The following is a 23970-nucleotide window of genomic DNA, read 5'->3' as shown; positions in this document are numbered from 1 at the left end:
ATATAAGCCTGCGTAGGTCAGAAACAATTCGAATTCCATATTTTACTCACGCTCTAGGTATCACTCTGCTCTTGTATCACTCTTTATATTTTTAGACTTGCGCAATTAGCATCAGCCATTGGCTTGATTAGCCTTTATATATTTTATGTTTTTGCTATTGAAAGTTTGAATTTTTAATCAATATAATCTGTTTTGAAGTTTTTAGCTAAAACAAACCAATCTAATTCTCAGCATTAAATCTACACCTGAAATACAGTCCTCTAAATTCGCAAATCATAAACCAACTACTTGAACCACCAATCCAGCACTTATAGTTAATAATTCTTAAAACAGAGGATCATTACAGATCTAGCTCAGCGTTTAGACAGTAATTCAATTACAACAACCAATCAGAAATCCATACAGACAGTTTATGATAAGCAAAGAGTGAGGTAAATTTCCTACCTGCATGTGTTGCCAAAAAAAGTGTCAAGATTATTAGAAAAATAGACACAAAAGAGTTAGACATGACAGTTCTGACAATGTAAGACAGGTGCTTGAGACTCCTTCGACATCTACAAGTAGGTGTATGCGTGGACCTAAACAAGAGGTAAGCAGACGTTGCAGGCCAAGGTAGCTGAAGACAACGGTACCACTGCCTGCTGGTAAATGCCCAAGGAAGCTAAGCTATGAAGGAAATGGTTTCACAGCTTTGCATTGATAAATCATTCAGGTAATCGAGATACAAGCAAATAGCATGGTGATAAGAAACCCTAATGTATTTGTTTAATAATACCACAAAACAGGTTTAATACAGCTTCTTTGCATTCTCAGGCTGTTTGCTTGAACTCAAATATTTACAGAGCGCTATCTGAGGAAAAAGCAACAGGTGCAAGGGTGACGATGATTTGATAACGTTACGAATAGATGGGTGTGTCCAGGATTCAGGCTGAAAAAGTGCAGAAACTGGTATGTTGCCAAGCAAAGTCGAGTCAGCGTTTACTCGACATGTTGAATGCTGTCCACTCTTACTTACGGAATTACTAAAACTCGCTTCACAGATATATTTTAGTTAATAACTAAATGCTGTTGCTCATTTTCTTGAGTACGCAAATGAGACAACTGCATTGAGAGTTATATAGCTAGTTATATACTGTGTATAGCCAAAGTGTGCTGATGTGTCTAGTGTCTATGTGTTACGTCACTAATGAAGCGCTCGTTCAAATCCGAGCGTTTTAAAAAATGGCCTCATTCAAACGCATATATCTCTGGACGAGGTTAGTCTACAACAGTGGTTCTTAACCAGGGAAAATTCTCCCCAGGAGAAATTTGGCATTTTGCCAAAGGGGAATTCCATGGCACCAATTTTTCTTATATAAAGGGCAGCGAGGAGTGAATGAATTTCAGTAGTTTCAACAAAGCCAAGATCTAAAACTGTGGAAAAGGTAAGGATTGCTACACTACATGCATATACATACCTGCAATATTAATTGTTTAGTTACCGATTTGGTTTGCATAAACATATAACATTTTGACAATTTGATCTGTAGCCTAACATATGCATACTGTTTTGCTCATGCAGATATGGAACGTATTCAAGTATTTCGATTGCATATCCCATATTGTAGGTGTTAGAAATGTCAAAGACAAAAAGACGAAGATATGATGATTCTTACCTTAACTATGGATTCACTTGTATGATTAAAAGCGGCATCGAAATAACAAAATGTGTTTTGTGCATGAAAGTGCTAGCTAACGACTCCATGAAACCACATCAACTTAAGCAACACTTAAGAAATAAACATGCAGAACACATGGATAAATCAAAGCCGTTCATTGAAGCTAAAGAGTGAGAACTCAAGCGGGCAAAACTAGATTCCACTGGCAGCTTTCATATTCAGGCACAGGCCATTACCAAGGCATCCTATGCTCTGTCTTACCGTATCGCCAGAGATAAGAAGCCACACACCATTGGTGAAACATTAGTTAAACCTTGTCTGCTGAAGTGTACTAAGATTATTCTCGGAGACACAGCCGCTCAAAAAATAGCTGATTTATCCCTCTCAAACAGCACTGCGAAATCGAGGATCGATGATATGTCTGCGGACATAAAGAGGCCCTAAAGAGGCAAGTAATTGAAAAGATCAAGTCATCTCCCATGTTCCCCATTCAACTTGATGAGTCCACTGATGTTGCTAGCATTTCACAGCTGATGGTGTTTGCAGCTATGTACACAAAGAGACAATTGAGGAAAAATTTCTGTTCTGCAGTCCTCTAACAGAGACCACCACAGCTGCTGATGTTATGAACCTGGTTTCCGACTTCTTCAGCAAAGAACATCTGGACTGGGGCAAACTAATTGGAGTTTGCACTGATGGTGCTCCAGCCATGCTTGGCTGTCGTGCTGGATTTGCACAGTTGGTAAAAGAAAAGAATCCTTTAGTGGTTAGTACCCATTGCTTCATTCACAGACAAGCACTAGCAGCAAAAACTCTTCCCAAAGGATTGCAGGAACACCCTTTTTTAGTGATTAAAGTAGTAAACCTTATCAAAGGCTCTGCCTTGCAAACACGCTTCTTCCACAAGTTATGCAAAGATGTGGATGCTGTGCACTCATCACTATTGTTCCAAATTGAAGTTCGATGGTTATCAAAGGGTAACATGCTTCTCCATTTCTTCAATCTACGAGCAGAGGTCAATGAGTTCTTGAAAACTCATAACAAACCCAAACTACTGGTTTCAATGCTGGTGGAAGGCTTCCATCAGTGTCTTGCTTACCTGGTTGACATATTTGGTTCAATCAATGAAGTGAACACAAGGATGCAAGGTAGAGACAGAAATGTGTTGAATGTAACTGATAGTATCAATGCATTCAAAGACAAACTCAAACTCTGGGTGGAAAGACTGGCTACTGGGATTGTAAGAGTTTCATTTCCAGTTCTGCATTCATTAGTTGATAAGAAAGCTCCTTCCCCTTCTTTGTTAACTAACATAAAGCATCACTTGAACAGCTTGATAGCAAAGTTTGAGAGATATTTTCTAAAGTTAGATTCTAGGACAGAGCAATTGATGAGCCTGACCCAAGACCCTTTCAGGCACAATGTCCACGAGATTCTGGAACAGCTTCAGGAGGAGTTTTTGGAGCTGAAAAACAACTCTGCATTTAAAGATGACTTCAAGGAGCTATCAATAGAGCACTTTTGGGTTCGAGCCCAAAGATTTTATCCCAACATAAGCCTGTCCGCTTTCAAGATGCCCATACCATTTGCTCCCACATATCTTTGCGAGTCAGCATTTTCAGCAATGCTAACCATAAAGAGCAAATCTAGAAACTGTCTGGAAGTAGAAGCTGACCTACGGTGTGCCCTATCTACAACAACTCCTAGCATCAAAATTTTGATCAGCTTCAAACAAACACAGAAATCACACTAGTCTGCTGACTGTCTTACAATGATTGATATATTGAGTTTCAATATACATGTACATTCATTTTTAAAATTCCATGTAAATATGAATGCAATAAATGCATATATACACGTATGTATATGTATAAAAGTTATATATGTAAATAAAGTTCACTATCTAGTTGCAGTGCATTATTTGAAGGAGTTGGGAGAGGAGGGAACTTCTGCCTTTCGGTTTGGAAAAGGGGGAATGGGGCAAAAAATTTTAAGAACCACTGGTCTACAAAGACAAAAATGACATCAAATCGCAGCTGATGTTTTAGCCTTTTATTGGTCTTAATTTCATTAAATCGACCTTTTTTGACGCAACCACATTTTTAACGAAGACTTTTCTGATAGGAATTAGTCTGATTGGAATTAGAGTTAGTACTCGCAGCAAAAGGAATATGTTCGCGGGTTGTAGCGAGTTAGAGCGGAATGAAGATTATCTGATGGGAACTAGCTTTTACACCAATTTGTGGTACTGCTTATCACAGCTGTATAACTGTAGGTTGCATAAACAGCAGATCATATCAGACACAGGTAATGATTTTGATGGAAACTTTACCGAGGTATAATTGTGTACCAGGACTACTTGAAAGATGGTTGATCAATTACACGGCAGATAAGAGAATGCGATGAAATGACTCTATCAAGATGCGCGCCTTAAAACCCATTATTCTCTAAACGCAGACTGCAAAATAATCTCAGTCTTTTTTAAATGGTGGATGAGCTATTTAACATTGCTTGTAGCTTGTTACAGGATGTTTAATAGGCTGGATGCTGAACAAAATGAGCTCAAAAAAGTGCAATTTTATCATAAGCTAGCGTTTTTAATTGGTCAATTGTAAGGTTACGCCCCTAAATTAACGATATATGCTAAATTGCCATGCGTTCTAAATGATATCGCTTTGGAGACAAAATGTGAATTCATGTAAAGGTTGACTTGCAACAAAATTCACATTACAGTTATTTGGTATCAAAAAAATTCACTATGTCTTACTATGCTGTGTTGTAGGTGCAAAATATGTGGAAATGTGATTACAAGCTATTATAAGCTAAAAAAACGAACAGTTAATCGCAGTTATCACGAAAACGTCTTCGATCGGAATCCCTTTCCAAAACGGCTCCAACGGGACGTAGATGAACACTATGGCTTCTGTTTGCATTTTTATGCCACCTTATTCGTCGAGATATTTTCACAAATGTACTTCACGCATTCAATAAAACCATGTCTATTGTCCTTACGCGTCTATTTCATCATCATTGTAATGCTGCCACTTTGAGCACTGATACCTCAAAACCTACCATGAAAATTCGTTTAATTTTTTAACCTTAGCTTGAAGGAGTACATATCATCCTCTGATAAACATGATGAGCCTGTTGGTCACCTGTGATAGTGCAAAAATGTTGCAGAAATTGTTCACACCATTTGGCAAGAAGTATGGGTCACATAATCAGATTACGAATGAATGATTAAACCGGGCTGAAACAAAACTGTAAAGTAGCAAGCATATATACTTGATACGGGTTTTCCGGTAGAACACAAAGTGTTTGTCATAAACTAGTGCTTCAAAACATTTTATATCGAGCCTTTTATTGGCTTTTCAATTCACGTAATAACATCACGTGTCAAAATAATAACCAAAACGTTTAAGAACATCATCAAAATAAAGAGACTCCAAACTACGGGGTTTGTGCAAGGCCATCATCAATCAAGGAAAGTAAATGTGAATTTTGTTGCCAGTAAACCTTTAAAGGTTGACTTGCAACAAAATTCACATTACAGTTATTTGATATCAAAAGGTTCACCGTGTCTTACTCTGCTGTGTTGTAGGTTCAACATACATGCAAGTGAAAATTGTACTACAAGCTCTCTAAAGCTAAAAACAGTTAATCACAGCCATCCTGAAAGCGGTCATAGGTTGGAATCCTTCTCAAAACAGCTCAGAAACCTTACGGTACCCATGCGGAAACCTTTATATTAACTCAGATCGCAGAAAGAAAATGAGGCAGAGTAAAGAGCACAGGACCTTTTTAGCAAAGGACACATCAAGCCCGCTGGAAGTGCTTGGAGCTTTTTGGTGGACAAAAGAAGGACAAGAAATGGCGGCTCTGTGTAGACTACCATCAGCTGAATGCAGTCGTCAAACAGGATGCTTAACCTTTTCTCTGGATCAATGATGGCCTTGACGCCTTCTCTTGCAGCAGTTTCTGCAGCACCCTAAACCTGGTCAGTAGCTACTATGATGTGCCCTTGTAGGCTCATGTGCAAAAAAAGTCGGCATTTGCTACTCGCTCCGGCCTGTGAAAGAGGAAGGCGTTGTCATTTAGCCTCACCTCTGCACTACCTACCTTTCAGATGTTGATAGAGTGTCTTTTGCATGGTTTGCTCTAAAAACATTACCGCTATGCATGAATGATATAATTGTCAGTGCTCCCAAATTTGACACACACCTACACCGACTGGAGGAGGTGACTCAGCAGCTGAAAGAAGCTGAACTCAAATTTTAACATTCCAAGTGCCAGTTGTTATAGGTGTAATATCTAGACCATGTGGCCCGCGCTGAGGGGGTGGCTACTGACCTTGAAAAAACAAGGGTTGTCCAAAAATGGTCGACCTCCAAAGAGTTCAGGAAGCTGTAAGGCTCCCTTGGGCATGACAGGATACTACTGTTGGTACACTTAGAGATTTACTGCCACAACACGGTCTTTGCACCATTTGACTGTCAAAGGCAAGAAGTGGGCATAGAGCGGGAAGGAGCATACGACTTTGTAGGAGCTGAAGAAAGGCATTTCCTCAGCACCTGCCCTGGGCTATCCCAATTCGAGTCAACCATATGTCCTGAAAACTAATGTAGATAGATGTAGAGCAAGTGCAGTGTTATCCCAATTACAGGATGGCACCAAGAGTGTCATTGAGTATTTCAGCAAAACCTTGGCACCAGCAGAAATTACTGCATCAACCGGACAGAATTTTTTACACCTGCGGCCAACAGTTCTTGCTCTGCACAGATCATGCTTCACTCTGCTAGTGATGCAGAAGGAAAAAGCCCACAAGTCAAGTGGCCAAATGATTGGAAATCTTAGCAGCATTCCAGTATACCTTAGAATACCTAGCCAGACTGCGCGATAAAAGTGCCGATGAACTAAATTATCAGACATGCAAAGACTGGCGGCGATGTGAACTTATTGAGTTGAGTATGGGGCCTTACAGTGCCTCGCATTGCACGTACAACTCGAGTTGTACAACTCGAGTTGCTGTGTTGTACAACTCGGCCTGGGTTTTTGATGAACTCGAGTTGTGTTACGCAAAACTAACACGGGTTCGTAAAGAAAGCGAAGTGAGTAATTGGGGTGTCTCATTTACAGAAATTTAATAATAATAATTTAAATACGTATACATATTTAAATTATATATATTGGCGAGATTTGCGCATATTCATTTCTATAAATATAAAGAGACAAAAACAATTGTAGAATGTAAAAAGCAAACTAAAAAACAATCTACATGTATATGAGAGCCGAGCAGCGAAATCTTTTCCCAAACAGGTTTACATACGGCAGTAAAATTTTGGCTCATGATTGGCTTTAGTAATTGAGTTTTAGTAATCAAAACCTACATCATTACATTGAAAGTCAATAGTTATAATTAGAGAGGAACACAAAATTCCAAAATTTTATTCAAAATGGCTTAAATTAATGAGTTTTAAGTAAGCGCCTCTTACGTTTTAACAGCACTGAATGATAACATCAGTTTTGCTACGTTATTTAGAATTTTGTGTTCCTTTCTAATTATAACTATTGATTTCTAATGTAATGATGTAAGTTTTGGTTACTAAAACTCAATTAATAAAGCCAATCATGAGCCAAAATTTTACTGCCGTATGTAAACCTGTTTGGGAAAAGGAAATTCGCAGCCAGCCGGGTAACTTCTTTTTCAAATAAAAAAAGAGTCATCTCTCTAAAATCTGACAAGAAACTGAATGAACACCGAAAATGAACATAGAAATTATTTCAACAGCGTTTAATGATGCACAAAAAAGTCCATATAGCTAGAGAAAATGAAACGATGAGATGTTCTCAAGCCGAGTTGTTGAACTCGAGTTGCTGTTGAGTTCTCAGTTGTGCAACTCGAGTTGTACAACTCGAGTTGCAAACTCGGCACAGTATAATTCTAATAATTCGCTATTAGCTCTAGTTTTACAGTACATACATAGTTTAATTTCTATTAGCTAACGGGTGCCTATTGATATACCATTGTTAATATAACTAGATCTACGGTTATGCTACCGCAATACCAATATATTGCACCTTACTTTTGAAAAGTCGCGTTGCGTGTTCACAACTCGAGTTGTGCAACTCGAGTTGTACAACTCGAGTTGTACAACTCGAGTTGTGAACGCGCAACGCGAGGCACTGTAAGGCGCCATAGTTGAGGGATTGAGGACCGACCAGGAATGAGCTTGCTATAGAAAACCAGGTCTTGTCGGGTAGGCTCACAGGAAGCCCAAAAGCCATGTTAGAAGTCCCTAAAACTGCGAGCAAGATGGTCAGTGGAATGGGCCAACTCACTGCCTCTGTAGCAGTCTAAGAGGTTGACCCAGGACCGACCAAAGGGACGTCACTCTGAGACTTTGAAACAAGTCAAGGCTCAAAGTGACGCTGACAAAGAGCTGGCTTGGATGTAGATCACGGGCCACGGATTCACAATGTACAAAGCAATCTTTCAAGCACAATTAAATCTGATTAAAGACCAGCTAAAGCTAGGAAACCAGTAGCTCAAGCAGCTGTAAAAAATCTAGCTGTTTCTTCAACTACGACTGGAAGGAGTGCTGGAGGCCCGGACATTCTCCCACAGCCGGCTAGTGTGGTGTGCCGTATACCCATCAACCATCAGAGAGGCTATTGGGTGATATACACACTCTTGCTCGCGCTGGGATGGGGAGGACAACCAACTACCTCCGCCTGACGTGGCACTGGCCAGAATGACAGCGAAAGTAAAGAAACTGGTCAAAAGCTGTGAAATATGCCAAGCATGGAGAGACAAAGACAGTCTATCGATATGTCTGTTCTTGTCTCTCCTTACAAAGCATGGAGACAGATGATGATACACAGAGGTTGGATGTAGAATGTCTTTGCCAAAGAAAAGTTGTAGACTTGGTAGGGCCGCTACCAATGACTACGAGAAAAAACAAGGGGATACTGGTGCTGATTGACCACTCCACCAAATGGCAAGATGCCTTGGCCTTCCTGGAAACCATGGCACTAGTGGCGGATAGTGCTCTTGAAAAAAAATCCTCGGCTACTTGGGCTTGCCGCAAAAGATTTGACCAAGCCTCACTGACTAAGGGGCACTGACTAAGGGGCACCGACTAAGGGGCACCGACTAAGGGGTACCGACTAAGGGGCACCGACTAAGGGGCGCCGACTAAGGGGCACCGACTAAGGGGCACCGACTAAGGGGTACCGACTAAAGGGCACCGACTAAGGGGCATCGACTAAGGGGCACCGACTAAGGGGCACCGACTAAGGGGCACCGACTAAGGGGCACAGTTTACGAGTCAGTTAATGACTGAGCTGTGCCAGTTCTGGCGCGTGAAGAAGACACACACCACCCTTACCATTCACAAGCTAGCAGAGTAGTAGAGCAAAATAATCGGCAGCTAAGTGACTCACTCTGAGCTCCATTATTACTATGAGGCCAAGAAGAATGTGATACGCTGCTCTGCCAGTTGTTGAGGGCATACAGATGCGCACTCCATTCAGTGACGGGAGAAACAGTTAACCTGCTGATGTTTGGGCAAGAGTTGCACCTGCCTAACTAGCTAGAGTACTATTTTTCACCCACAGAAGCTCAACCAACGAATGAGTGCTCAACTCATCTGCAAACAATTTACAGCATTCTTACAATCCTGTCACCATGGCTCATCAAGGTAAAGCTGTCGATTCACTTGAAAATATGTTGGACCAGTTAGAGCCATTTGAGGCAGGGTAAAAGAATTCTTAGGCGTCTCCTAAACTCAGACAAGGAGTCTGTGTCCATGAGTAAGAATACAGGCAAAATAAACTAACACGAGGCAGTAGAGTTCTCCAACAGCAAAGAAAGAGAGCACCTTGGCTAGGCTGCCTTCATGAGCAACTCGGTTTCTAACAACAGAGAAACTCATGTTGAGTCACATCTGGTTGAGGTTCTGCTTTCTATCGATCAACCGAAGACAGCTAAAATCGTGCTGTTTAATGAGCTGGCTAACAGCTAACTGAATAAAAGTGAACCTCCTCCATTTCAGATTTACGACAGACTCGACTGGCTGGAGGAAGTCGAACAGGCCAAGCTTGTCGAAACGGCTCAGATCTCTCACCCCACTGAGGCTAAGTCGACTAAAGATTTGACCCAAATTTGCGTTTCAGTTAGACTCCGGACACGATTGGTGGAGTTAGACAAGATACCTACTCAGCCAGTCAAAAAAGATGTTATCAGTTCAGAGCACTTAGTTTGTGATGCCACCTAAACAAAAGGGACCTAGGTTATGCAGGGCAAACTTGGCATTTGCGGACTGTGTGGTATCGCCACCAGCATATGGAGGTATTAACAGCATGTTCTGCAGCACTTTGCTACCGTCATATGTTCTCATTGATGACAACTTGTTTCACATGATCAAGTGATGTCACACCAAGGGGCTCATGCAGGTGGTGAGTGTGGAAGCAGACTGCATCTTGTCAACAAAACTCAGTAGGAGACGTTGTAAAAAAAGAGAGTATGGACTGCTGACCTCCTGATGGAGCTGTGTATTCTCATGAATCCCTGAACGTGGCACGGCAGCTCTACCATAAGCTAGAAAACGAGTTGGCTAGAGTGGATAGGACGAGCATAAGAAAGCGTGCTAACCTAATAAGCTGATAGAGATGTTGAAGCCAACGCTGACTCAAATTGGCCCATACACAGTCTACTTACCAAGCGGACAAGACAAGCAGAAGAGATATCAACACAACTCAAGTCCCGCTCGGAGCAACAGGCCCGCATACTGGGATGTCCGCCTGCTGACGAGCCTCTTATATCACCTTCAAAAGAGGTAAACTTGCCAGCTATTAAAAATAGCCATTGCTGGCAGGAGTTGGCCATTTGTCAGCTTGATCGGAGCCAGAAAACTAACAAAAGAAGATCGAGCCTTTGCCGAAATAAAATTCTGCCATCAGGAATACAGAGCCTGACAGCACCAGCTGTGGTTTCATCTGATCTTATTTCTTGATGCTGAATGGTTGGCCTCTAGGGCCTCTCGCCGGCTCGTTATAAGAGACGGCCCATGATAACACTTCTGGTCAACCAAGGGTTGGCTACCGGGTCGACCCTACCACCGGGGCGCAGAGTCAAGCCAAAGCAAAGAGCTATAAAAGAAGCCACAGAAATGACCAAGATCAGAACACCCGGAAGTCTTACATTGTGCAGCTACTTATATGTTTATTGCACATTCAGCTGTACCATTATATATTTGCTGCGTGATATACACTCATTTACTTTTTACTCAAGTGGTTTGAATCTTGGAACACAAGTAGGGAAGCTCAGTCAGTTCCATTAAAATATTTTTACAGGCGCTTCAAATGTGCGTATTTTAACCGGTGTAAGAAGTATGACCACAATTTTTTGATTGTACTGCAATGTAACTGCTTAGCCAAGTTGCTAGCATGCCTGTCTACAGACCTGAAAGTTCCGAGTTCAAATCCTGTGCAAAGCAGATTTTTCTTTTCCGTAACTATGTCATTATAACGGGATGAACAAACAACAGACAAACAAACATTGAAATTAATATTTGTATATATATTATAATATGTATAATATAATATATGTATATATAATATATGTATAATATAATATATGTATATATATAATATATGTATATAATATATGTATATATATTATAAATGAAATAGGAATAAAAACTGCTGTACAAGACTTGCACTAAGACACATGAGCTCAAATTGCAGTTTGTTGAAATTTAAAAGAGGAACAGAGCTTGTTGAAACTGAAAAGAGGAACAGAGTGTGTTGATGTGTCTGTTTACCCCATGAGCAAGCTCTCCAGGTCAATCTAAAAAACAAAGTATGAGCAATAGTTCAAAAAGAAAGTACTTGAGTATTGGCAGCAGGCTGATAAGAAACCAACTGAACTCTACGTTTAAAATTGTCACAAATACATCTATGGAGCTAAAGTTATGAACAAGAGGAGATTATCCATCGAGCTGCAAGGGAGACACGTTGGTATTGCGATGGTAGACTGAGAGACTAGGCTTTTATAAGTTAAGCAAAGACTTGGTTTTAAACGAGTAACCTGCTGCTGTTATTACATGCTACAGACTTCCACCTGCTCCGAATTATGTTTTATGATAGCATACTTTGACTGAGAGATGACATGTTACTGGTGAATTGAGATGCTATGACTACAAAAATATGCTCTGAAACACTTTTCCAAATTAATCTGCTCATAGTTTGGTCAACCCTTCGATTGCCTATCATGGAACATATCTAATGGGCTGATAACTTCCAAAAACTTTGTAACAAAGGAAAAGCTGTATTTAGCTTCTGAACTACTGTACATGATTTTAAAACTGTTGATCGTAAAGAGAGGTAAAGTACCCGTGCAGTGGAATCCATCTCCAGAGTATCCAGACAAACATGAACAGCTGACAGAACCATCAGAGTTGACACATTTAGTCAATTTGATACACAAATCATTGTTATCTACAAGTAGATAGCAGCCCTTGATTAGGCAGTCAATAGAAAAGAACCAGACTTAAATGTTAATATTATAGTTGATATACACATATATTATACATACACTGAAGCTGTAGAGTACTCTTCTTAGTTGCCAAATTATATTAAAATAGTTCCAACTCAAGTCAGCATAATATCATTACACTTGACAGTTATTAGCATGAACATGTAAAATAATGTTTTACATATATTTCAATGAAATGTTTCTATTTGACCGACTACAGCAATTACCTTGACAAACCATTCCATTTCCATGGTAACCAACTTTGCAAAAGCAGTCGAATGAACCATCTGTGTTTATGCATTCAGCATTGTTATGGCAGTTGTCTGTTTTCGATTCACACTCATTGACATCTACGAAGTGTTACAAAATGTTTTTTAAAGAGAATTGAATACGGAAAAAAGTTCAAAACTCTATGCGTTCAAAAGTCTTGTTGACATCACATCTCACTGACATCTATAATTTCCTCTGTAAAAAACATATGGTGTAAAAAGATAGCAAGGAGGTATAGGAGGTACATGTATATATAGGAGGCATGTATAGGAGGTATGTATAGGAGGTGTGTATAGGGGTATGTATATGAGGTATGTATAGGAGGTATGCATAGGGGTATGTACAGGAAGTATGTATAGGAGGTATATATATGAGGTATGTATAGGAGGTGTGTATAGGGGTATGTATATGAGGTATGTATAGGAGGTATGTATAAGGGTACGTATAGGAGGTATGTATAGGAGGTATGTATAGGAGGTATATATAGGAGGTATGTATAGGAGGTATGTATAGGAGGTATATAAAGGGGTATGTATAGGAGGTATGTATAGGAGGTATGTATAGGAGGTAAGTATAGGAGGTATGTATAGGAGGTATGTATAGGAGGTATGCATAGGAGGTATGTTTAGGAGGTATGTGTAGGAGGTATGTATAGGAGGTATATATAGGATGTATGTATAGGAGGTATGTATAGGGGGTATGTTTAGGAGGTATGTATAGGAGGTATGTATAGGAGGTATGCATAGGAGGTATGTTTAGGAGGTATGTATAAGAGGTATGTATAGGAGGTATGTATAGGAGGTATGTATAGGAGGTATGCATAGGAGGCATGCATAGGAGGTATGTTTAGGAGGTATGTATAGGAGGTATATATAGGATGTATGTATAGGAAGTATGTATAGGGGGTATGTTTAGGAGGAATGTATAGGAGGTATGTATAGGAGGTAAGTATAGGAGGTATGTATAGGAGGTATGTAAAGGAGGTATGTATAGGAGGTATGCATAGGAGGTATGTTTAGGAGGTATGTATAGGAGGTATGTATAGGAGGTATATATAGGATGTATGTATAGGAGGTATGTATAGGGGGTATGTTTAGGAGGTATGTATAGGAGGTATGTATAGGGGTATATATAGGGTTATGTATAGGACGTACAACGTGTGACATGCTGCTTCAAGTGACAAGTTACTATTAGCTTGTTTACTGAGTATTCTCATAGACCATTTTATAAACTTCATATTTGAGCATTTAATTCTGTAAAGAGATGAAAATCACATCCACGCGGGTGGCTGATGTCACCAACTTATAACTACTTGTTCACAAACTTTTGGTTTGATTGTAATTCTAAAAGTTTTTGTATTTGCTCAACATTTATTTTTCAATTGTTAGCTCAAAAGAAATGCTCTGGGATACTTTTCGCAATTAACCTGCTCAGGACTTGATCAACCCTTAAATGGGCTATCATGGAGCATATCCAATGATAATTTTCAACAACTTAATGACAAAGGAGAAGTTATATATAGTTTTTAAACTAATGTACAAGAACTTTAAACTGTTGAATATAAGGAGAGGTAAAGTACCCGTGCAGTTGAATCCATCTCCGGAGTATCCAGACAAACATGAACAGCTGAAAGAGCCATCAGAGTTGACACATTTAGCATTCTCATCACAGTTGTCTCTCCCTTCCACGCATTCATTGATATCTACAAGTACATGACAGCTTTGGATTAAACAGCCATTAGAAATAGGATGAAAGAAGTTTTAAATATATCAATATTATACACACTTGATAAAACTGAAGCTGTACAGTGCTTATACTAGCAGTAAATCTTTATACAAATAATTACAATTCATGTCAGCATAACATTATTAATTAAATATTTATTAATGAAATAGTATAAATGGTATGAATGTCTAAAATAATATTTTACATATATTTTAAATAATGTTCCTAATTTTACTGTCTTCAGCAGTTACCTGGACAAGAAATCCCATCTCCATCGTAGCCATCTTTGCAGGAACAGGTGAATGAACCAAAAGTGTCAATGCAGTCAGCATTGTTATGGCAGTTGTCTGCTTTTGATTCACATTCGTTAACATCTACAAAAGTTTACATTGCTGAATATAAGAAAGCAAAAGTTTATAATGTGGTAAGTTGAACAGCCAATCGCAGCCATGAAAGACTGTTTCCTCCTATTATAATTGTGGATTGTATGCATATCTCAAAGTTTGTGTGTGTATATATATATTTCTCAAAGTTGGTCGCGTGTGTGTATGTGTGTATACGTGTCTAGCCATAGCTATTAAAATCTTAGAATAAAGAATCTGTAAAGCAGAAGATGTGATCTCTATAACTCCCCTTCACCACTCCGACACCTTACTAACTAAACTACAGGAGCTTGATAGATTCGCTGGGTAATATGTCACTACATGGGAGCAAATTGGCTACAGCTTTCGGTCGAGGCCGCAAAGTCATGGCTTAATGTCATGAGGTAGCTCTCATTAGTAAATGTACTCAAATTATCCTTTGGCAATGCGCCAGGTTAATAGCAAGTGGCAGGCAACTCTTATCTTCTCTCATTGTTTACAAGCTGATTTTTAATACCCGAGCAATGCCAGGTAGCACAGTGGGTGTATATGTCCTTCGGTATGTCCGGCTATAGATATTAAAATATTGTAACACATAAGATTTGATCTCAGAGTCTCCCATTTTCCAAGCTTTGATTAATATTTGATTCATAGACTCATTGGGCAATATCAGTGAATATCTGGGTGAAAATACTGCTATGCGTTACGCTAGCGGTACTCAAATTAGCAAATGTACTCTAAATATTCTGGCTAACTCCTGGTTCCCATATACGCCGCAAAGCACCGGCAACAGCACCGCAGGCTATTAGCGGCGCAATGGGAACGTACGCGCTGGGAACCGCCGAGGACCGCCGGTAGTAGCCGGCGGCAATGCAACTGTTTAGCGCTGCTCCAATTTCGTAAAAGATCGCAGGTAAAATCTTCCCAAAATGCACTGTACAGGTAAAGGTCACCATTATAGCAACGGCATGGAGAGCAAACATTTTATTTGATTACGCAGTTATGTATACGATATTATTAACGATGTGGCTTTTATGTGAACAGATGCCGTCGAACCTAGCGTTGCAAGCGTTTTGCTGCGCATGTTACTGCCGGAGTCTCGCAATCGATATGGGAACCAGGCTTTACTCAGATTAGCCATTGGCAATGAGCCAGGCTAACGGCAAGTGCCAGGCAAATACACTACATTAACTACCATTGTTTGATAAGCTGATTTTTAATACCCGAGCAATGCCAGGTAGCACAGTGGGTGTATATGTCCTTCGGTATGTCCGGCTATAGCTATTAAAATATTGTTACACATAAGATTTGATCTCAGAGTCTCCCATTTTCCAACCTTTGATTAACCTTTGATTCATAGATCCATTGGGCGATATCAGTGAATATCTGGGTGAAAATACTGCTATGCGTTATGCTAGCGGTACTCAAATTAGCACACGTACTCTAAACACCCTAGCTTACTCAAATTAGCCATTGGCAATGAGCCAGGCTAACGGCAAGTAGCAGGCAAATACACTAAATTACCTGCCATTGTTTTATAAGCTGATTTTAATACCCGTGCAACCCCAGACAATTCGCTAGTTAACATATATAAATCTCAGTGTTTGTCATATGTCATCCGTATGTCCAGTTATAGCAATAAAACATCAAAGGACGGAAAGTTCTTTTTGCAGTAGATTTGAACCGAGCATTTCTAGGTCTGCAGACAGACGTGCTATTTTCTAGACTAAGAAGCTACATCACTGCACAATAGAATAATTGGGGTCTTACTCATTGTACAAGCTGCTTTTATTACCCATGCAACATCAGCATTCAGCTGGCACGAGCTTATTTACGCTGTTTTTGGCGTACGTTGGTTTTAATATTAACTCATAATTTGTAACTCATGTGACTTTTGTCTTTCCATTTGAAATCAGTACACTCTTGATGTTTATAGTGAACACCAAATAAAACTGCTGATATAGCTTTAAACACACAGCTTTAGATGCTTCTAGTGATGAAAAGTTAGATTAGAAATTGTATCATTGTTTTAATGTAAGTGCTGGATTACATTTAAATACGCTATGCCGATGAGACTATGTACTAATCACATGTAAACAATAATCATGATGACTGACATCATTGTTGGCGAAGTTTAGGCATACCTCATTCTTCTAAGCATTAAAACCATGATCAGCGTATGTGTTTCAGATTTTAATCTTGGGATACCTTGGCGGTCAGATCACATGAAATTATAACAAAATCTCAAATGGTAAAAAAAGTTATACTTTCTGGTAAAATCATTTAAAACTTGATGATATCTTCTGATACTAGCTGATCAGTTAAACTAATAACACTATTTTATTGATTGTTCAGTTATTGACAGAATTGAAGTTGTTAGAGAGAGCACTTTCAGATACTCGGCATGCATGTACTCTGCATACTCTGCATAGAGAGTATGTATAGAGGGTATATATAGAGGGTACGTTTAAAGGGTATGTATAGAGGGTATGTATAGAGGGTATGTTTAAAGGGTATGTGTAAAGGGTATGTATAGAAGGTATGTGTAGAGGGTATGTATAGAGGGTATGTTTAGTGGGTATATATAGAGGGTATGTATACAGGGTATGTATAGAGGGTATGTATAGAGGGTATGTATAGAGGGTATGTATAGAGGGTATGTTTAGTGGGTATATATAGAGGGTATGTATACAGGGTATGTATAGAGGGTATGTATAGAGGGTATGTATAGAGGGTATGTATAGAGAGTATGTGTAAAGGGTATGTATAGAGGGTATGTATAGAGGGTATGTATAGAGGGTATGTATAGAGGGTATGTATAGAGGGTATGTATAGAGGGTGTGTATAGAGGGTATGTATAGAGAGTATGTGTAGAGGGTATGTATAGAGGGTATGTATAGAGGGTATGTATAGAGGGTATGTATAGAGGGTATGTATAGAGGGTGTGTATAGAGGGTATGTATAGAGGGTATGTATAGTGAGTGTGTATAGAGGGTATGTATAAAGGGTGTGTATAGAGGGTATGTATAGAGGGTATATATAAAGGGTATGTATAGAGGGTGTGTATAGAGGTTATGTATAGATTTTATGTTTAGTGGGTATATATAGAGGGTATGTATACAGGGTATGTATAGAGGGTATGTATAGAGGGTATGTATAGAGGGTATGTATAGAGAGTATGTATAGAGGGTATGTATAGAGAGTATGTGTAAAGGGTATGTATAGAGGGTATGTATAGAGGGTATGTATAGAGGGTATGTTTAGAGGGCATGTGTAGAGGGTATGTATAGAGAGTATGTTTAGTGGGTATATATAGAGGGTATGTATAAAGGGTGTGTGTAGAGAGTATGTATAGTGGGTATGTATAGAGGGTATGTATAAAAGGTATGTATAGAGGGTATGTATAGAGGGTATGTATAGAGGGTATGTATAGAGGGTACGTTTAGAGAGTATGCTTAGTGGGTATGTATAGAGGGTATGTTTAGTGGGTATGTATAAAGTGTATGCATAGAGAGTACACAGACAACATTTAAATTCTATTCAGCAGTCTACAAATGTAAAAGAATTATAGTAGTATTGGCAATGATTGGGTACATGATTGTATGTGATAACTGAGTTGGCAAGCTTTATTAACAGAGGCTATGATATAAGTGTAGTTGAACATTTGAAATGGAAGTACCAAATTTTACAAATTAAAACAATTGAAACAGTTGAAATAAAATAATTTATATAAAAAGTTCCAAAAAATAACAAACGCAAATGGTAACATTAGTTAATAAAGAAATTGTACATTTAGCGTGTGCAATCGCTAAAAGAATATACAGTATATGGTAAGAGCGATCGGAATGGTGAGAATGGCTTAACCTTGTGATTACGCACCCTTGTTCATCGACTTGCAAAGTAAAAGTTGTATAATAAATTTTTAAAAAGTTGCAAGTAGAATTTCAATATAAAGGTGCTTTTTCATTGCTAAAACTTGATGGCTACAACTGGACGGATGACAGACAAACATTGATATTTATATATATATATATATATATACTAACTGAGCTACCCGGCGTTGCCCCGGTATTAAAAATCAGCTTGTAAACAATGAGAGGTAATGAGATTTGTCTGTCACTTGCTATTAGCAACTGGCACATTGCCAATGGATAATTTGAGTAAGCTCACTAATAAGAGCTACCAATTCTCGTGACGTTACGCCATCTTGTTCCCTTGTGATGGAGATTGGTAGCGTATTTGCTGTCATATAGCGACATACTTCACCTAATGAATCATTCAACCCTGTGGGGCAGAATTGGTAAGGCATCAGCCTGGCGAACTGGAGGTCCGAGATCAAATCTTTTATGGTACAGATTCTTTATTCCAAAATATTAATAGCTATAGCTAGACAGATGACAGACACAAACTTTGAGAAATATTTGTATAGATGTATAAGTTAAGATACTAATAATTTCACAGGAGGTTTATGTGTGAGTTTATACATGTACTTTGAGAACTCTTGTATAACAGGACTTCTAAAATAACACAAAAGAAAGTTATATATTGTTAATAGTAGCTGATTATTAATCACTTTAGATAAAAGTTGAGCAAGAATTATTCATGAAGTAATTTGTCAGATTTCTGTTATCATCAAGCGCCTCTAACAATACTGTATTTTTAACAAGAGCTGCTGATTGGAGTACAGAGGTCTGATAAGCTCTACGAAAAGATATAACCTACTAGTACAGGAAATCCCGTCTCCTTCAAACCCGGTTTTGCAGGAGCAGTTGAATGAACCAAAAGTGTTGACGCAGTCAGCATTGTTGTCGCAGTTGTCTGTCCCTGCATCGCACTCATCAACATCTACAAAGAATTATGTTGCTGTACAGGGAAAGAACTTAATGGGGATTGTAGTAGAAGGGATAATCATTTTAACAATGGAGATGAGCAGGTTGATAGCTTTATGGAGTGAAATAGACCAGCTGCCACCATCTACCAATATCCCTGGGTTCAAGTAATATGGGCTCTTACAGCTGTTATTTAACAATTGTCATGCTTTGTAAAAAATTGTCTGTTTACAAGAAAGCAATAATTTAAAAAATAGATTTTAAAAATATGTCAATATTATACACACTTGATAACTCTGAAGCTGTTCAGTGACCACACTAGCAGCAAATCTTCAAGTAAATAGTTACAATTCATGTCAGCATAATATCATTAATGAAATATATTTATCAATGAAATTAAGTGCTCTGTTTCTATAAGGTTTCGTATCTACAAAACTCTAGAGACCTTGTATGCTTTGACATCGTGATCTTTTTCAGACAAGTTTCTATTTAACTGCCTTTGATGTCATTGACTAAACAACTACAAATTAGTATGAATTTGCTGCAAAAGAAGACAACTTCACTTCTATATCAGCATCATAATTTTAGGCTAATAGACTGTTCAGTTCATAAGTAACAATTACCATCACAGGAAAGTCCATCTCCATGGAAACCAGTTTTGCAGGAGCAGTTGAATGAGCCAAAAGTGTTGATGCAATCAGCATGGTTGTCGCAGTTGTCTGCCCCTGCATCGCACTCATCAACATCTACAAAGAGTTATGTTGCCGTACATGGAAAGAGCTTAATGGGGATTGTAGTAGAAGGGTTAATCATTTTAACAATAAAGATGAGCAGGTTGATAGCTTTATGGAGTGAAATAGACCAGCTGACACCATCTATCAATATCTCTGGGATCCAGTAATAAAATTATATGTAGTACAAGTAGAACTATATAGACGTTTTATTAGAGTTTAGATTATCAGACTGAAAAATATAGTAGAATGGATCTGAGAGTTTATGTTTGTTTGTATGTTTACATGTGTGTATGTGTGTATGTGTATGTATGTGTACAGGTGTGCACATTTGTGTATATGTGTGTATGTACATGAATGTGTATATGTGTGCACATGTGTAGGTATGGGTGTATATGTATATGCATGTAAGCATATACTGTATGTGTATACGTGTGTATGTGTGGGCATGTGTGTGTATATATTTGTGTATGTATGTGTATATGTGTGTATGTGCGTATGTATAAGTCTAAGTGCATATGTGTGCACTGTATGTGTTCACTGTATGTACGCACTGTATTTGTGCAGATGTATATGTGCATATGAGGGTGTTTGTATCTATAAAAGTTTGTATGTGTATGTGCCTATGCATGTATGGTTGTGCCTACTACATATTACATGTTGTATGTTATATTGCTTACTATGAAAAAAATGAGTAAAAGATGAATTGCTGAAAAGTATAAGTATGCAATAAAGGCATATATATAAACATTGAAATAGTAAAAAAGAATTTTAAACATCTGGTAAGTAGTCTAAAGTAGTCTCTTGATACTAACTGATTGTTTGAACTAATGAACATTGACACTATTTTACTGGTCAGTAAATTATAAACAGAGTGAGTTAAAAAGAGTTTATATACTATATACTCATGTTATGGCAGATGGCGCCTACTTATGTTTAGTCAAAGCTAAGCCAAAGCCAAAGCCGTGCTGAGCCAAGACCGAGCCGAGCCGGGCTGAGCCGTGCCGAGTCCAGCCAAGTAGAATGGAGGTGAAGCTTACTAGCTATATAAGCTCAAACATTTGTGTAGAAGAACAGAACTGTTCTGGGCCTGTTCATTGCCTGTGACTTGATCATTATTGTACCACTTATGAACTAAGTAGAAATATATGTATAAACTCATGCACCGATTCTTGTACTAGGGGAGGAAAAGTGAAGGTCGCACAAAACCTTAACAGCAGCGGGCTCGCTGATGATCTCAAGAACTCCACCACAGGACTCGCATCAGGATCACTGGACACTGGGAGGATTACTGGACTCTGGATAAACTGGGCTGCCTGAAAAATGGCGACACTGCTCCTACAGGAAGAACTTCTTGACAACAGGAAGAAAACCAGAGAGAGCTGTGGAGAGCCTTGCGGTATCTGACCCAGTAGATGCACTGCTCCGGGATCAGAAACCTACTAAAGGCTGCGACAGGACTTGCCTGAGGAGGCAGTGAGCTCCTACCGCAAGAACTTCCTACAGGAAGATACCCAGAAAGGAGCCGACAGCCATGGACACAGTAGAGGCACTGCTCTGGAAAAAGAGCAGAAACCTACTAAAAGCCAGACATGGCCAATACGAGAGCAAGAAGTGCTGACCCGGGACCCGACCGAGTAGTCGAGGCACTAAAACGGGTACTACTGATGCCGAGGGCTCAGGAACTGGCACCACGTTTTAGGACTCCTCAGTACACTGGAAAGGGAGATGTGGAGTACTTCATTGCTCGCTTCACGGAGGTAGCCGACGTCAACCAGTGGACGGAAAGAGCAACCCTATTGCACCTCCAAGAAGCACTGGGCAAACAGGCTGAAGACTGCGGATGGGCCAAAGACCAGAAGGCTAATTTCAATGCCCTCCGGGCAAGATTCGGACTCTCCGCCAGGCAGGCACTAAGCCAGCTCAACGGCCTTGTGTTGCGTACCTGCCGAATTGACACCAAAATAGTATGGCTATAGAGACCTTCTGCAGCTCACCAAGGGACCCTGTTTTTCAGCGATATCTGTTAGCCGTACATACGCCCAGGCTGGCTGATGCTGTACGGGCAAAGAATGACTACCTCCAGATCCAAGGAGGTGAGCGTAAATCCACTGAATCTTCGGTACGAAACCTGGAGAGAGTAACCTCGGATCAGGTGAGCTCGGCCGAAACCGATGTTATAGGACGACTAGCCCGGCTGGTCCAAGCTCTCACGGACAAGATGGAACTGCTCCAGGAGCAGGTTCGCACTCCAACGGAGAGGGGAAGCCAGTCAGCTACCCTTTTGTGAGAATGTGGGCAACCGGAGCACGTACAGAAGAATAGCCATCGCTACACCAAACCGGCTTCGGGAAATGAAACACGGCCGCAGCAGTAGCTCTGATTACTGGCTGTACCAAGGCTAAACAGTCCCGGAAACACAATAGGACTACACGGGATTCAGTGACAACCGACAGTTGGTCTCAAAAAGCAAGGACTAGGTGGAGGAAAGTTCATGCACAGGAAAGGCCTGTGGAGACACAAAACTACTACCAGTTTTTGAGTGAGACCAATCTGGACATTCCCTCTGTCTCGGATACCGCCTATGCCCCTTCATGCAAAAGGCAGGGACGTAGCCCAAAATAAAGGAGGGTGACCCCCAAATCTCCTCTACCCAGACAGCGAGAATGACCCCCACTGAGCCGAATGGTCGGAACCTGCCTTAAAGGCGGTAGGGTCGACCTTCTTCTCCGCCTTGGAGATGGCAATCACAGGGGCCGCGGGTCTACCCCGAACGTAGGACGGCCCGAGAGACCAACCCCGCCCTACCGCAAAAAGGAAGGCTTCCAGGCCTCCCGGAATATGTCTTGGAAGACACCTCTAGGGAGCAAGCCCTCAGTCGATCTCACTCAACCAGCTATTTCCTCCCAGGAAGAGTGGAGTGGCGGCCCATCCAGCTTTTTTTAGACACAGGATGCACCACAAACCTGATCGATAAGCAGGTATTTGACCGATTGCCAGGAGCCGTACGGGACCAACTTGAGGAGAGTGACAGCCATGGACTATTGGCTGACGGAACACAGCTCCCCTTCTACGAGATAATCAATCTGGCCATCTGCCTGAGGGATGTAAAGACAGAGGAAGTCTTTGTGGTTAACCGTCTGAGCGAGGATGCCATACTCTGAATGCCATTCTTCATGGCCCATCAGAGCTCTCTCGAATTTGAGCAGCCGGTGATTCGAGTGGATGGCAAACAGCTGGTCTGCAGGGATCGACATGGGCGGCTGCTACAGAGCAAGGTAGATGTGATAAAGAGGGTAGTGGTTCCCGCCCGAACAGAGATGGCAGTACACAGTCGCATCACCACGCAAAATTACTGCCCCAAGGGACTGATCGAAGGATTTCCTGACGGACCTCCAATAGCAAGTAGCTTGAGTCAGCCGGGAACCAGGGAACAGGTCATCACCCGCTGCATGAATGCTACAGAACGGCCATTGACTTTCCGGTCCGAAGCCACTATCGGCATTTTCACGAGAGTGGAGACTCCACAGATCAAAGAGTACGATCCCTTACTGTGTGATGCCGGTCCGACTTCAATCTATGGAGTGCCGGCTCACCTTGAGGAACTGTTCCAGGCGGCCCAGCCGAATTGTGAGGGAACAGATCAAACGGCCATTTTGGCCTCTTTGCTGAGTCAATATGCCACCGTGTTCAGTACAGGTGACGACGACATAGAAAGGACCACCGAGGTGGAACATTCCACGTAAGGAGGGCACCCGGCCAATCTGGCAACCCCTCACACAGACTCGCACCGGAGGAGGCCGAGGCTGAAAGGCAGGTCCAGGATCTGCTCAAGAGAGGGCTGATCGAGCTAGCCGG

General features: G+C 40.4%; 2 protein-coding genes across 2 annotated transcripts in view; one reads left to right on the top strand and one right to left on the bottom strand.

Moving 5' to 3' along the window:
- Positions 1–906: 906 nt before the first annotated feature.
- LOC137402518 (protein FAM200C-like) lies at positions 907–9934 on the top strand. The gene is made up of 5 exons (XM_068089019.1): positions 907–948; positions 2105–2208; positions 2250–3338; positions 3934–3994; positions 9713–9934. The coding sequence occupies exons 1-5, from the start codon at positions 907–909 to the stop codon at positions 9932–9934; spliced, it is 1518 nt and encodes a 505-aa protein (XP_067945120.1).
- A 156-nt stretch (positions 9935–10090) lies between these two features.
- The window catches only part of LOC137402517 (fibrillin-2-like), a 40173-nt gene continuing 26293 nt past the window's right edge, over positions 10091–23970 (bottom strand). The window contains exons 11-18 of the mRNA XM_068089018.1: positions 20005–20127; positions 19275–19397; positions 14442–14564; positions 14045–14167; positions 12423–12545; positions 12054–12158; positions 10378–10484; positions 10091–10273 (exon numbers count right to left, since the gene is read on the bottom strand). Coding sequence (XP_067945119.1) covers positions 10091–10273; positions 10378–10484; positions 12054–12158; positions 12423–12545; positions 14045–14167; positions 14442–14564; positions 19275–19397; positions 20005–20127 — 1010 coding nt within the window. The remainder of the gene's footprint in view (positions 10274–10377; positions 10485–12053; positions 12159–12422; positions 12546–14044; positions 14168–14441; positions 14565–19274; positions 19398–20004; positions 20128–23970) is intronic.

The sequence above is a fragment of the Watersipora subatra genome, chromosome 8, assembly GCF_963576615.1.
Source record: "Watersipora subatra chromosome 8, tzWatSuba1.1, whole genome shotgun sequence".
In the NCBI taxonomy this organism is placed as follows: domain Eukaryota; kingdom Metazoa; phylum Bryozoa; class Gymnolaemata; order Cheilostomatida; family Watersiporidae; genus Watersipora; species Watersipora subatra.
Note: the sequence above shows the minus strand (reverse complement) of the source record. Positions and strands in the feature narration are given on the sequence as shown.